Source organism: Lolium rigidum, chromosome 1 (genome assembly GCF_022539505.1).
Source record: "Lolium rigidum isolate FL_2022 chromosome 1, APGP_CSIRO_Lrig_0.1, whole genome shotgun sequence".
In the NCBI taxonomy this organism is placed as follows: Eukaryota; Viridiplantae; Streptophyta; class Magnoliopsida; order Poales; family Poaceae; genus Lolium; species Lolium rigidum.
The window spans coordinates 335,105,272-335,121,068 of NC_061508.1; the positions used below are offsets into that span (position 1 = coordinate 335,105,272).

At 44.9% G+C, this 15,797-nt stretch overlaps 1 protein-coding gene across 1 annotated transcript; it reads left to right on the forward strand.

Moving 5' to 3' along the window:
* Positions 1-10,186: 10,186 nt before the first annotated feature.
* LOC124663647 lies at positions 10,187-14,505 on the forward strand. Its single transcript, XM_047201320.1, has 8 exons — positions 10,187-10,729; positions 11,721-11,882; positions 12,231-12,326; positions 12,416-12,508; positions 12,961-13,065; positions 13,137-13,277; positions 13,367-13,654; positions 13,857-14,505. The coding sequence occupies exons 1-8, from the start codon at positions 10,187-10,189 to the stop codon at positions 14,145-14,147; spliced, it is 1,719 nt and encodes a 572-aa protein (XP_047057276.1). The 3' UTR covers positions 14,148-14,505.
* Positions 14,506-15,797: the final 1,292 nt, after the last annotated feature.

The window sequence follows — 15,797 nt, forward strand, 5'->3', positions numbered from 1 at the left end:
GATGATCATCCAAACCTTCTATGTAGGACTAAATTTTTCTTCGCGGAATTTATTGGATTCAGCTACTGGAGGTACCTTTATGTCCATCACTCTTGGTGAAGCAACAAAGCTTCTTGATAATATGATGGTTAATTACTCTGAATGGCACACGGAAAGAGCTCCACAAGGTAAGAAGGTAAATTCTGTTGAAGAATCCTCTTCCTTGAATGATAAGGTTGATGCTATTATGTCTATGCTTGTAAATGATAGGACTAATGTTGATCCTAATAATGTTCCGTTAGCTTCATTGGTTGCCCAAGAAGAACATGTTGATGTAAACTTCATTAAAAATAATAATTTCAACAACAATGCTTATCGGAACAATTCTAGTAATAACTATAGGCCATATCCTTATAATAATGGTAACGGTTATGCTAATTCTTATGGGAATTCTTACAAAAATAATAGGAATACACCCCCTGGACTTGAAGCTATGCTTAAAGAATTTATTAGTACACAAACTGCCTTTAACAAATCTGTTGAGGAAAAGCTCAATAAAATTGATATTCTTGCTTCTAAGGTTGATAGTCTTGCCTCTGATGTTGATCTTTTGAAATCGAAAGTTATGCCTAATAGGGATATTGAAAATAAAATTTTTACTACAGCAAATGCCATCCAAGTTAGAATTAATGAGAATATAAGATTAATGGCTGAATTGCGTGCTAGGTGGGATAGAGAAGAAAATGAAAAACTAGCTAAAGAGAAAAATGTAGCTAAAGTTTGGACTATTACCACCACTAGCAATGCTAATGATTCACATGTTGCTGCACCTCCTACTATCAATAATAAAATAATTGGTGTTGGCAATGTTTCTACTCCTAGTGCAAAGCGCGCAAAATTACCTGAAACCGCTAAAACTGCTGAAACCGCTCGTGATAAAACTGCTGAAATTTTTTCCAACCTTGGGGATGATAATCCCATTGCTTTAGATTGTAATGATTTAGATTTTGATGATTGCCACATCTCTGAATTTATAAAGTTCTTACAAAAACTTGCTAAGAGTCCCAATGCTAGCGCTGTAAACTTGGCTTTCACAAAACATATTACAAATGCTCTCATAAAAGCTAGAGAAGAGAAACTAAAACTTGAAACTTCTATTCCTAGAAAGCTAGAGGATGGTTGGGAGCCCATCATTAAAATGAGGGTCAAAGATTTTGATTGTAATGCTTTATGTGATTGGTGCAAGTATTTCTGTTATGCCTAAGAAAGTCTATGATATGCTTGACTTGCCACCATTGAAAAACTGTTATCTGGATGTTAATCTCGCTGATAATGCCAAAAAGGAACCTTTGGGGAAAGTTGATAATGTCCATATTATGGTTAACAATAACCTTGTCCCCGTTGATTTTGTTGTCTTGGATATTGAATGCAATGCATCTTGCCCCATTATATTGGGAAGACCTTTTCTTCGAACCGTTGGTGCTACTATTGATATGAAGGAAGGTAATATTAAATATCAATTTCCTCTCAAGAAAGGTATGGAACACTTCCCTAGAAAGAGAATGAAGTTACCTTATGATTCTATTATTAGAACAAATTATGATGTTGATGCTTCGTCTCTTGATGTTACTTGATATACACTTTCTGCGCCTAGCTGAAAAGGCGTTAAAGAAAAGCGCTTATGGGAGACAACCCATGTTTTTACTACAGTATTTTTGTTTTATATTTGAGTCTTGGAAGTTGTTTACTACTGTAGCAACCTCTCCTTATCTTAGTTTTATGTTTTGTTGTGCCAAGTAAAGTCTTTGATAGTAAAGTAAATACTAGATTTGGATTACTCGCGTGAAACGCATTTCTTTGCTCGTCACGAATCTGGGTCTAATTCTCTCGTAGGTAACTCGGAAAATTAAGCCAATTTAGTGAGTGATCCTCAGATATGTACGCAACTTTCATTCAATTTGGGCATTTTCATGTGAGCAAGTCTGGTGCCCTAATAAAATCTATCTTTACGGATCGTTCGTTTTGACAGATTCTCGCCTTTTATTTCGCATTGCCTCTTTTGCTATGTTGGATGAATTTCTTTGATCCATTAATGTCCGAGTAGCTTTATGCAATGTCCAGAAGTGTTAAGAATGATTGTGTCACCTCTGAACATGTGAATTTTTACTGTGCACTAACCCTCTAATGAGTTGTTTCGAGTTTGGTGTGGAGGAAGTTTTCAAGGATCAAGAGAGGAGTATGATACGATATGATCAAGGAGAGCGAAAGCTCTAAGCTTGGGGATGCCCCGGTGGTTCACCCCTGCGTATTCTAAGAAGACTCAAGCGTCTAAGCTTGGGGATTTCCAAGGCACCCCCTTCTTCATCGACAACATTATCAGGTTCCTCCCCTGAAACTATATTTTTATTCCGTCACATCTTATGCACTTTGCTTGGAGCGCCGGTTTGTTTTTGTTTTTGTTTTGTTTGAATAAAATGGATCCTAGCATTCACTTTGTGGGAGAGAGACACGCTCCGCTGTAGCATATGGACAAGTATGTCCTTAGGCTCTACTCATAGTATTCATGGCGAAGTTTCTTCTTCGTTAAATTGTTATATGGTTGGAATTGGAAAATACTACATGTAGTAACTCTAAAATGTCTTGGATAATTTGATACTTGGAAATTGTTGTGCTAATGTTTAAGCTCTTGCATCATATACTTTGCACCCATTAATGAAGAAACACTTAGAGCTTGCTAATTTGGTTTGCATATTTGGTTTCTCTAGAGTCTAGATAACATCTAGTATTGAGTTTTGAACAACAAGGAAGACGGTGTAGAGTCTTATAATGTTTACAATATGTCTTTTATGTGAGTTTTGCTGCACCGTTCATCCTTGTGTTTGTTTCAAATAACCTTGCTAGCCTAAACCTTGTATCGAGAGGGAATACTTCTCATGCATCCAAAATACTTGAGCCAACCACTATGCCATTTGTGTCCACCATACCTACCTACTACATGGTATTTCTCCGCCATTCCAAAGTAAATTGCTTGAGTGCTACCTTTAAAATTCCATCATTCACCTTTACAATATATAGCTCATGGGACAAATAGCTTAAAAACTATTGTGGTATTGAATATGTACTTATGCACTTTATCTCATATTAAGTTGCTTGTTGTGCGATAACCATGCTTCTGGGGACGCCATCAATTATTCTTTGTTGAATATCATGTGAGTTGCTATGCATGTCCGTCTTGTCTGAAGTAAGAGAGATCCACCACCTTAATGGTTGGAGCATACATATTGTTAGAGAAGAACATTGGGCCGCTAACTAAAGCCATGATTCATGGTGGAAGTTTCAGTTTTGGACATATATCCTCAATCTCATATGAGAATAATAATTGTTGCCACATGCTTATGCATTAAAGAGGAGTCCATTATCTCGTTGTCCATGTTGTCCCGGTATGGATGTCTAAGTTGAGAATAATCAAAAGCGAGAAATCCAAAATGCGAGCTTTCTCCTTAGACCTTTGTATGCAGCGGCATGGAGGTACCCCATTGTGACACTTGGTTAAAACATGTGTATTGTGATGATCCGGTAGTCCAAGCTAATTAGGACAAGGTGCGGGCACTATTAGTATACTATGCATGAGGCTTGCAACTTGTAAGATATAATATTCATAACTCATATGCTTTATTACTACCGTTGACAAAATTGTTTCATGTTTTCAAAATAAAAGCTCTAGCACAAATATAGCAATCGATGCTTTCCTCTTTGAAGGACCATTCTTTTTTACTTTTATGTTGAGTCAGTTCACCTATCTCTCTCCACCTCAAGAAGCAAACGCTTGTGTGAACTGTGCATTGATTCCTACATACTTGCATATTGCACTTGTTATATTACTCTATGTTGACAATTATCCATGAGATATACATGTTACAAGTTGAAAGCAACCGCTGAAACTTAATCTTCCTTTGTGTTGCTTCAATACCTTTACTTTGATTTATTGCTTTATGAGTTAACTCTTATGCAATACTTATTGATGCTTGTCTTGAAGTACTATTCATGAAAAGTCTCTGCTTTATGATTCACTTGTTTACTCATGTCATTACCATTGTTTTGATCGTTGCATTCATTACATATGTTTACAAATAGTATGATCAAGGTTATGATGGCATGTCACTTCGAAATTATCTTTGTTATCGTTTTACCCGCTCGGGACGAGCGTAACTAAGCTTGGGGATGCCGATACGTCTCCGACGTATCGATAATTTCTTATGTTCCATGCCATATTATTGATGATACCTACATGTTTTATGCACACTTTATGTCATATTCGTGCATTTTCCGGAACTAACCTATTAACAAGATGCCGAAGAGCCGATTCGTTGTTTTCTCGCTGTTTTTGGTTTCGAAATCCTAGTAACGAAATATTCTCGAATTGGACGAAATCAAAACCCGGGGTCCTATTTTGCCACGAAGCTTCCGGAAGACCGAAGAGGAGTCGAAGTGGGGCCACGAGGGGCCGCCACCATAGGGCGGCGCGGCCCAGGCCTTGGCCGCGCCGACCTGTGGTGTGGGGCCCTCGTGTGGCCCCCCACGTTGCCCTTCCGCCTACTTAAAGCCTCCGTCGCGAAACCCCTGATGCGAAGAACCACGATACGGAAAACCTTACTGAGACGCCGCCGCCGCCAATCCCATCTCGGGGGATTCTGGAGATCTCCTCCGGCACCCTGCCGGAGAGGGGATTCATCTCCCGGAGGACTCTACACCGCCATGGTCGCCTCCGGAGTGATGAGTGAGTAGTTCACCCCTGGACTATGGGTCCATAGCAGTAGCTAGATGGTTGTCTTCTCCTCATTGTGCTTCATTGTTGGATCTTGTGAGCTGCCTAACATGATCAAGATCATCTATCCGTAATTCTATATGTTGTGTTTGTCGGGATCCGATGGATAGAGAATACCATGTTATGTTAATTATCAAGTTATTACCTATGTGTTGTTTATGATCTTGCATGCTCTCCGTTATTAGTAGAGGCTCGGCCAAGTTTTTGCTCTTAACTCCAAGAGGGAGTATTTATGCTCGATAGTGGGTTCATGCCCGCATTGATACCGGGACAATGTGATGAAAGTTCTAAGGTTGTGCTTTGTCTTGTTGCCACTAGGGATAAAACATTGATGCTATGTCTAAGGATGTAGTTGTTGATTACATTACGCACCATACTTAATGCAATTGTCTGTTGCTTTGCAACTTAATACTGGAAGGGGTTCGGATGATAACCTGAAGGTGGACTTTTTTAGACATAGATGCAGTTGGATGGCGGTCTATGTACTTTGTCGAAATGCCCAATTAAATCTCACTATACTTATCATGACATGTATGTGCATTGTTATGCCCTCTCTATTTGTCAATTGCCCGACTGTAATTTGTTCACCCAACATGCTTTTATCTTATGGGAGAGACACCTCTAGTGAACTGTGGACCCCGGTCCATTCTTTAATCTCGAAATACAAATCTGCTGCAATACTCGTTTTTCACTGTTTTCTCGCAAACAATCATCTTCCACACAATACGGTTAATCCTTTGTTACGACAAGCCGGTGAGATTGACAACCTCACTGTTTCGTTGGGGCAAAGTACTTTGGTTGTGTTGTGCAGGTTCCACGTTGGCGCCGGAATCCCTGGTGTTGCGCCGCACTACATCCTGCCGCCATCAACCTTCAACGTGCTTCTTGGCTCCTCCTGGTTCGATAAACCTTGGTTTCTTTCTGAGGAAAAACTTGCTGCTGTGCGCATCATACCTTCCTCTTGGGGTTCCCAACGAACGTGTGAATTACACGCCATCAATATGTGTAAGAATATTCTGTTTCACGGGTTGAGAGTACGGGGCCTGATATTTGGACGCGTCTTCGGCCCGTAAAAGCAGGGTTTTAGACAGATTTCCATACCAAACATGATCATGAATACGATGTGATGCATAGTTCATAGTTTTTACATCAAATCGTTGCGATCTTAGCAAAGTTCAGCCACGACGTTACCAAAAAGTTACACCTCGCCGTCAATCATCGTCATTGGCATCAAGCATCGGCACCGGCAGAGTGGTCGAGGACGCCATCGCCACCACCACCACCACCACTCACCGGAGTAGGCGCACCACCACCGCTTGCCCCGCGACCTTGATGCAAGAGCCTCTTCCTCGTCATGATGTTCTTCTTGGTCTCCTTCCACCATGCCAATTGATCCTCGTCCATGTCCTTGGTTGGCATCATCATGATCTCCTTCTCCTCGGCCAAGAGCTCCTTCATCGCTTTGGTTTCCTTGAGTGCGAGCATCCTCTCATCGAATTTAGCCTTGCGCTTGTCTTCTTCTCGCGGAGCCTCCACCTTTGCTAGCTTCACCTCTTTCTTCTTTTCGGTGATGAGAAGCTTGGTCTCCAACATCTTCAATGTCAATGTCTCCCTTGACTTCATCATCGGATCCATTTTCTCCCGGAAGCTAGATGCCTCGCCTTCAATCTTCATCCTCTCCTTGGCTTTCATGGTGCCCTCGGGCTTGCCTTTGTTCCTTCCACTCTTATCCTCATCTTCATCATCCATCTTGAGCATTGCCAACTTTTTCGGCGCAGTTTCTTGGTCCCTCAACTTCCACTTGGGAAGATCCTGGAGCAAGTCAAAGCAATGCCTGAATTGAAACTCCTTGTTCTTTGAGCCGGCCATGCCTTTGTACCGCAATTGAGCATACTTGAGCTACACAACAACAATATAATCAAAGAATGATCACACACATAGTTTGCACACCAAAAATGGTAGGGAGTGTGAGAAAACAACTCACAAAATCTTCGGGAATGCATCCACCAGGGGAATTGTCCCTCACTTGGTCTATTGCAACACTCCAACGAGAACAACAAGGCTTGATCGCATCCCACCGACCTTGAAGGGAGCGGTAAGACCGATCCGCGAGCCGTTTCGTCCGAGACTTGAGATTGTGGTGTAGATCCTCAATGCGTTGCCAATAGCGCTTGCCGGTTTGATCCGTGCCGGTAACTGCATCCAACCCCACCTTGCTCCAAGCACGAATCAATGTCACGTCCTCGATCTCGGTGTAGTTGGACGAGCGCGGCTTCGCCTGTTGGGCCACTCCCGGCTCAATCTCGACCACATCATCGTCGACCTCTTCATCGCCAATCTCCTCGTCGTACTCTTCATCGCCAATCTCCTCATCAAACGGAGCAATGTCATCAGCCACGTCCACGGAGGAGTCGTTGAGGGCGCTTAAGAATTCCGTTGTAGAAGAATCACTGAACACGTTGTGGGTGTCGTTGACGGCTTGAGGTAGAGGCATCGAAATGAACGGAGGAGGGACTACGACCTTGGGCGGCGGGGGGGGCGTGTGGAGACCGACACGGTTCACGACCCTCGCCTTGGACGACGGGTTCCCCTCGGTCCCGTGGATTTGGTCTTTGTGCGACCCGTCTTCGGCGGCGCGGGGGTCACCGCCACCGCAGCAACGGCCGGCGCAACATCGGCCTCCGCTTGGGGCTGATAGACCACCCATGCCCTCTTCCCCGACAATGTGGCAGATACCATGGCTGCTACCTCGCCGGGAGTCGGTTGGCCTCTCGCGACGGTGACGGGGACGTCCACCACCATCCGCGCCTCCGGTACGCCTTCCGCGGTCGGCGGGGCCTGCAAGTGGTTCATGGCGGCGAGATTCGGCCGCGTAGTGGCCGGAGAGGGCGGGGGCGTGGAGATCGGGGCGGCGGCGGCGTGAGTGGCGATAGTTGGACGGGCTGAGATCTCTTTCGCTCGAGAAGTTAGGGTCGTGTTCAGTTTCGGTTGCCAAACCGCACACCTATGGGTCCCGAGCGGACCCGGGACGGAACTAGGAAAATCTAATAATGGCCAAGCGATTTACGGGACCTGATAAACGCCACGGAACACCAAAACCCGTATTCCAGCAAGTATTATACAGTTTTAGACGTTTTACATGTCTCATTGGACTGGCTGTAATCTATATAGCAGCACATGTATAGCAGCACACAGTTGGGGGTAGACAAGGAGAGGAGGAGGATCAGACCAGACACCACAGGCGCGCGCAACTATTCCCTCTGCCGCCGATGCTGAGTGATGTTGCCTTGGGAAAGCTGACGGGCCCCGATCTGGCAATCATGGCGGCCTCGTGGGAGACGATTCGAGATTTCGAGCAGCTTCAAATCTTCCCGCTAGTTTTCCCCGGCGACTATCCTCTGCCCGCCGGCCGGCAGCTCCGTCGCCCAGGTGCAGGTAGCGCTAGGCCGTGACCGTGACGAGGAGGCCGCTCTGCCCAACGGTGGCGAATGGTCGGAGGCCCACCTGGGGCGATTTACACAAAAATAACCCAAAAGTGAAAGAAAAGCACAGACTAACCCTCCGGCGAAACTATTTCACCAATCTAACCTTTTTGTGTGGCTCCCCTCCCACGGGCGCCACACATGCCCATGTGGCTCCCCTCCTGCCGGCGCCACACACCCAGCCGACGTGGCGCCATCGACGCTGAGCTGGTGCGCCCATCCGACGTGGCAGCATGTGTGGCGCCCCTCCGCACTTGTAATCCCCCAAAACATACTGTGAGACAATTCCTCTGGGACTTAGCCGTTTTGCGAGGCTCGATGTGTGGCGCCGATGCCACGGGCGCCACACCAGCCTGTGTGGCGCCGATGCCACGGGCGCCACACATCCACTTAAGTGTGGCGCCCGCGCCCAGCCCAGACCCTTCTTTCTTCTTTCTCTTCCTCTCTCCTTCTCCCTCCCCAACCGCCGCCGCCGCACGCTCTCCCCTTCGGTCCCCCACCAAATCAACCAAGGAATCATCGGATCTATCCGGCCAACTCCTTCCTCCTCCATTCCTCAAGGTATTCCCCTTCGATTCCCTCCGATTCATCCAATAGTGTTGGTGGATTTGGTAGATTTGGGTATGAACCCTAGATTTGGTAGATTTCTTGGATTTGGATATGTAGAAATTTATGTTGGTGGAATCTACATTGTAGTATATGTGTTTGAACCAAAGATTTGTTGGAGCCCTAGATATGAAATTTTACATGTATGTGTTGAAATCCTATGTATGTATGTGTTGAAATGTCTAATATTTGCCTAGCAAATGCATTCAAATTTGTTACATATGCCTAGCAAATGCCTATTCAAACTTGTTGCACTCAAATGTGTGTATGTATGGGTGATTCGAAAGTTAGATATATTGTGTGGCGCCCTTCCCACTGGCGCCACAAGTGCTAGTGTGGCGCCCGTGGCATCGGCGCCACACATGCCAACTTATATAAACTATTGGGTCGAAAACATCCAGGGGCTCTGGACGATAAGTCCTTAGCCGTTTTCGTGAGCCTCTATGTGTGGCGTCCGTGGCATCGGCGCCACACAGGCTGGTGTGGCGCCCTTGGCATCGGCGCCACACATCGAGCCTCGCAAAACGGCTAAGTCTCAGAGGAATTGTCTCACAGTATGTTTTGGGGGATTACAAGTGCATGTGTGGCGCCGTTGGGAGGGACGCCACACATGCTGCCATGTCGGATGGGCGCACCAGCTCAGCGTCGATGGCGCCACGTCGGCTGGGTGTGTGGCGCCGGCAGGAGGGGAGTCACATGAGCATGTGTGGCGCCCGTGGGAGAGGCGCCACACAAAAGGGTTAGATTGGTGAAATAGTTTCGCCGGAGGGTTAGTCTGTGCTTTTCTTTCACTTTTGAGTTATTTTTGTGTAAATCGCCCCCACCTGGCGGGCGGAGCGCACGAGGCCAGACCCACGCGTCGGTACGAGTACACGGTACACCAAAGTCCAGCCAACGACCGTCCCGTCTCGCGTGGGTCTGCAACGTTTTTGCATGAAGGATTGATTTCTTAACGTACACGATCAATCAATTCTCGCGTTATGAATTCCCCTCAAAACCCGGCGCGATTTCAAATTTCGAAAACCCCGTCCCCAGCGGGTGCCAGGCTCTGACAGCCGGGCCCACGAGCCGCTACCAAAGGGGAGAGGGAAACTGAATCTTGTTTTGGATTTGTTTTTTGCTCGGCAGTCGGCGCACTCGAGGCTTCCTTCGCCTCGCCTCGCCATTCCCGTTTCCCCTATCTGGCCCGCCGCTGCGGACGACTTCGGAAGCTCAAGAAAAAAGTCGGGGACTAGCGCGCGCGCGCGCGGCAGCTCCGATTAACCCTAGCTTGCCGGCGGCGGTCCGGGCGGCGATGAGGAGGGACGCCTTCTCCAGGGCCGCGGAGGACAACCCCGGCTCCGCCACGCGCGGCCGGACGCCCGACGGCGGGGGAAGCCACCGCCGGTCGAGGAGCCTGAGCCGGTTCCCGCCGCCCTCGCCGTCCCCGGAGGACGCGCCCACGCCCTCCTCCAGGTTCGTCACCAAGGTCCGCGGCGCGGGGTTCCCGGAGATCAGCCTCGACGACCTCGCCGACGAGTTCTTCCGCGCCCGGGTCGAGTCCGAGGACGACGACGACGACGCCCCGCCGCGCGGGCGGGGCAGGTTCCCGGCGCCTTCGCCCGCGGAGGAGAAGAAGGGGGCCCGCCGGAGCTCCACCGCGCGCTACGCCAGGGAGACGGAGTCCTCCAGGCAGCGCGAGCGCTCGGTCTCTCGCCCCCCGCCCGACCGCCGAGCCGCGGCTGAAAATGGCGGCGCTGCCGCCAGGAGGCAGAGGTACCCTTCGGTGGATCGGCGTGCTCCGGTCGGCAGGCAGCGGTACGCCTCCGTGGACCGGCAGCGCTGGGGCGATTCGGATGTAAGTTCTGGAAACGTTTTGGTGTTCGAATCTAACATAGCAACTGTTGGATTTTCTTATCTGAGTTAATTTCATGTTTGAATTTATAACACTGTTTACTTCTGTACTCGAGTACTGCATTCGATTAGATTGACAATAAGTAGTTGCTCCAAATAGGCAGATATGCATGTTAGGAAATAAACGCTGATGTTTCCAAGTAGAGGCAAAGCTTTTTCGCCATTATTTGTGCTGATAAATTCAGAAATGATCAACTGGTTACGTTTTAGCAGTTTCTACTGTTCCTTCTTACCTGCTTTCAAATTGCTTTCGACATGATTTAGTTTTTTTCCTTCTCTGGTATTATTCATGTGTGTTGCGAAAACATGTTCACAACTACTTATGTTTATTCTTTGTTCGAGAATAGATTGGAGGAAGTGTGGAATATTGTTATACAACAGATCTAAGGTTATTGCCATTTTTGGGTTATGTTTGCTGTGGAAGAGCACAAACCAATTTACTGGTTGTGTAAGACAACAGGATATTTTTCCTTGTAAATGCAAACAGTTTATTAGTTTGCATTCAGCAGTATTTCAGGGCAATGCCTATTCTTCTGTAACAAAACAAAAAGAGTTTGCTCTGCTTGATCCTTTTCACGTGGATAAACATTATCACTATAAAGTCAAACTATTTGATCCTTTGAACGATAATGTAGTTCAAATTAAGTATATCCTGATGTTATCTAAGAGTATGAATGCATGAAGTTGATTATTCTGCTTTGTTATTGCCAATGTGCCTTCTAGGTTGAACTAACTTCCGCTGCCGCACTTTGTTCAATTTCCATCAAAATCCTCATTAACCTACTTCCTTATTTTGCATTTTAGTCCTGCACTTTGTTGCTCCCATTGTTTGCCTTTTAGTTTGTTTTACTTGAACAAGCTAGAATATTTAACTTGCATTCCTGCAATTCATTGCATCTAGTATGTTTGACTTTCTTTTCCATTTCTGGTTGCAGAATGATATGGATTTTTCTCACCGGTCTGGTTCTAGGGGGACAAATGCCAAATCGAGCACTGGCCATGCCGTACAGAACTCATTCAATAAGTCCAAAGTAAATCAAACTCTGAGGAGGTCTACAAGTCAAAATGATTTCGTACATTTACGAGATAGCGGCTCAGTGAGTACCTCCCATTTAGTATTTTCTTGTGCTGTTAGAAACTATTGGTCACTGAAAAAGCCCTGCTATTCGTTGATGCAAAAAATGGATAATCTTTTGACTATTAGCACCTCTGTAAAAAGTTGTACTGTAGTTGGTGCACATCACAAATAATTTCTGTTCCAGTGATGTAACACGTAGTATGTACTCCCTCAAATCCCAAGCTTAAGGTGAATACATTTTTTCAAGTTTTCCTCAAAGAACTTCGATGGACCATACTTTATTTTGACATTGCCATGTGTTACAGTCTGATTTTTTTTTTATGTGGTTAAAGTTCAACACTGAATATCTTCATGTTGATTTTCGCAGAGCCATTCTTCACTAACTGACGATGAATCAAGGGATGCTCACTCATTTCATAGCAGTGCTCACAGTGGAGCTCAGTCTGTTTATGCCCAGGAGAAGGTTGATTTCACAATATTCTTTCAAATTTATACTATCAAATTTTAGAAGAGCTAACGTTTTAAATATATTTTATGTTCTCATTTGGGCAGTCAATTGCAAATGATGGTTCAAATGTGCTGTATGATGTGATGCGTAAAGAAGTGAGGCAAGCCGTTGAAGAAATCAGAACTCAGTTTGAAAAGGTATCCTTTGGCATGCTAAGTTTGCTGAATAATTCCTTCAAGTTTCTTATTTTACAAAGGTTTTGATTACTAACATAAGTTCAAGGTCTAAACGTGGCCCCTTCACTCCACCGTGTAAAGAATCTTTAGATATTTCACGTTAGTGTTGCTTTATAATTGCACAGAATAAATCTTGATCCCTGGATAACTTCTTTTTGGAGCATAACTCTAGGTGTTTTAGTTTCTGATCTAGACCCTCAGAAATACTTGAGGTTAATTTCTTGTGTCTCTTGTCGTAGAGTAATCACATGATGAACTTGTAGCCTTATCTGTTGGTGTATTTTAGAGCCAGACTATGAAAAGTATATCTGTTGAATTGTCATCACTCATCTTGCCCATCTGCTACCTGTAGCAATGCTTTTTTATACAATTCTGTCACTTCGATTTTCTTATCTTTGACCACACATTTTCAGGCTGTGATAAAATCCGAACCTTTAGAAAAGGTAAGAAGTGATGATGTCCAACCAACCCAGGTTATTGGTGAGCTCCGTAGGAACTACACTAGCAAATTGGAAGAGGTACGGTTTGATGGAATCCAAAAGTTTTTCCTTGCTGTGTTTATGCTCAATTCGGTCCATATGTCTTGCAGTCAGAGAAGAGGAAGCAGGAATTACTTGCTCAGTTAGCGGCAGAAGAACAACGTGGTCATGAACTCACAAAAATAGTTAAAGAATTACTGCCTACTACTAAGAAGAACGTTAAACCGGAGAGGCAGCCACCACGTAGAAGAGTAAGCTTTCTTGGTCATTTGTTTTATATATATACTTCCTTCTGTTATCGAGAATCTGTAATTCAAATTTTCATGTGTCTTTGTTTCAGAGGAGCAATGATAAAGCAAGGGTGTCGAAATGCCTTACTGAAGAGGCTGAGCTGTACTTTGAAGATTTCCTGTCAAATGTTGAAGATACCGATTTTTCATCGTTTGATGGTGAAAGAAGTGACACAAGTTCAAGTAGACGAGATATGATACATCATGCTATGCCGGAAACTCGTGTAGTCCTTCCCAAAGTTGCACCACCTGTTGTCGCAGATGGTGTTGTCCTTCCCTGGTTGCAGTGGGAAACTAGCAACGATCTACATGCCTCCCCAAGCACAACCAAGACACAGGTAGAGACGGCTATACTATTGTTTTTTTGTTTTAAGAAATAGTAAATCAATCCATTATTTTCTTATGTTGCACCGCATGTGTTCAGCATTGCATTTTACACAAGGGGTGAATTGCATGAAAATGGGCTAGCTTCTATTCATATGTTGTGTATGCTATAGTATAGAATCTTGTTTCAAGTGCCTGATGAAACAACACTTTCAGGACGCAAGCACTGCATACAGCACAAGTAATCACAGCACTAGCAGCCGTGGGAGCTGGAGCCCTGGAGACCATGGCAGCTCAGCTGGCTCCAAAGATGGATTGCTCTCCAGGTTCGACCAGGCCGCGACTCGCCAAAGTAGCTGCCCTGGTAACAGCTGGAGCACGTCGTTCCATATGGATGACTATCTGCATCTGCGGAGGAGCGAGGATTTCCTCTTTGAGCGATTGAGGCAGAAGCAAAGAATAGACGACGGCGGCCTAACCTTATGCAGGAGATCAACAATAATGTAGATGTGATATGATTCTTCTGCTGGGTGTGGTGGAACATATGCAGTGTGCACAATCGATTAGGTGATTGGGCTAAGGTAGGCTAATAAGTGTGTAGATTTAGGACCTGTTTCCTTTGGAGCTAACTTTGCCATAGTGTGCCATAATTTTTTTTTGTGTGCCGAAGTTTAGGCGCACAATTTCCTAGCCACACTTTGGCCTCGTAAGAGAATCTTGCCACCGTTATTTAGGGTGCGTTCGATTTGGGGATGGGGTGGAATGAAATGGAACCACTAGCACGGAACCGTTCCATCCATGTGTTCGGTTTGGACAAATTTTTTGTCACGGAAAGGTTCCATCCTTGTGTTTGGTTTTGGAATGGGATGAGAATGGAATGGAATGGGTGAGATAATCACCAGATTAATTATTCTAAATTCAATTAATTATTTGCTAAACTTGATTAAGTAGTGATAAACTTGATTAATTATTGCTAAACTTAATTAATCAGTGTGTGACAGTCACCCGTTCCACCTTGTCCGGCCGAATTGGAGGAACCACTTCATTCCGAATCTAGAGAGAATATTCCATTTGGAGGAATCACTTCATTCCATTTCAGTTTGCAATCGAACGCAGGAACGGGCTCTGGGTGCGGAAAAATCCACCCCATCCCCAAACCGAACACATCCTTAGTGTATGACGCATGGAACATAGTTGTAAAAAATATTACCTATGGTGTGCAAAACACTCGGTAACAATACTCTATGTGGCAAAGCGTTGGCTCACTCTCTGTTCTTGTGTCGACTATGCCTTAACCAAATTGGATGCGCAAAGTAGTGGAAAAGTTCCGATGATTTCGGAACAGCTAAAGATGCTGCTAGCTTTGGCTGCGGCAAGTTTCGTCAGTAACCTGATCTTGCGAGCTAATAAGGGGCATGATTTGTTGTGTCCCTAAGCCTTAGGGCATGAGCAATAGAAGCAGCCACAACTTCCTCATGATAAAAAGTCAGTTGAAGCATCTTCATTGATTTTATTTCTACAATGGAAGCACCCATCTAGTTACATCGGTAGAAAGAAAAAGCAAGGAAGCTGGTCACGAGTGATTCTCTCCCTCAGTCTATCTCTTTCCAATTTTTCTACCCTAATTATGCTTTTTCCTGTAAATTCTTAGCTACAGCTTGCACAAGAGACTAGTGCACTCTGCAGAGCAGCTACTTTTGCTCTGAACCAAAAACCGAACCTACATGTCTTATGGGGAAGTATGTTCAGGTGACGCGTTGGCCATGCCCTTAGATTCTTGAAAGCAAAACTTGATCGGCATGGTCTGTCTGTTTTTCAGAGTGTTGGTGTTTTTTTTTTTTCGTGCTTAGAGTGTTGGTGTGTGCTCATGTGTTCATTCCACGATGCAAATTGGCCGCATACCCCAAAATTCTTTACATCTCTCATATTTCACTCTTAAGATGTTCAAGAACTAAAGAGGATTTGGTGTTCACCAAATCACCTAACAACCCTTCGAATACTTTTTCTAAAATATACACAAGAATAAAAGAGGTTTTTAATATAAACAAAAATGAGAAAAATCTTGAACTATCCCATTAAAACGGGGAGAAGTAAACGGATTATCAATTTTCTTCGAAATTTAGAATAATCCTCTCCACTTCTCGACTAGATGTAAAC

Bases quoted from the DNA above. Each gene is read 5' to 3' on its own strand.
- LOC124663647 (XM_047201320.1), top strand. From the start codon at position 10,187: ATGAGGAGGGACGCCTTCTCCAGGGCCGCGGAGGACAACCCCGGCTCC. The intron at 13,066-13,136 runs GTACGGTTTGAT...TATGTCTTGCAG, and splicing joins ACACTAGCAAATTGGAAGAG to TCAGAGAAGAGGAAGCAGGA. The intron at 13,655-13,856 runs GTAGAGACGGCT...CAACACTTTCAG, and splicing joins CAAGCACAACCAAGACACAG to GACGCAAGCACTGCATACAG.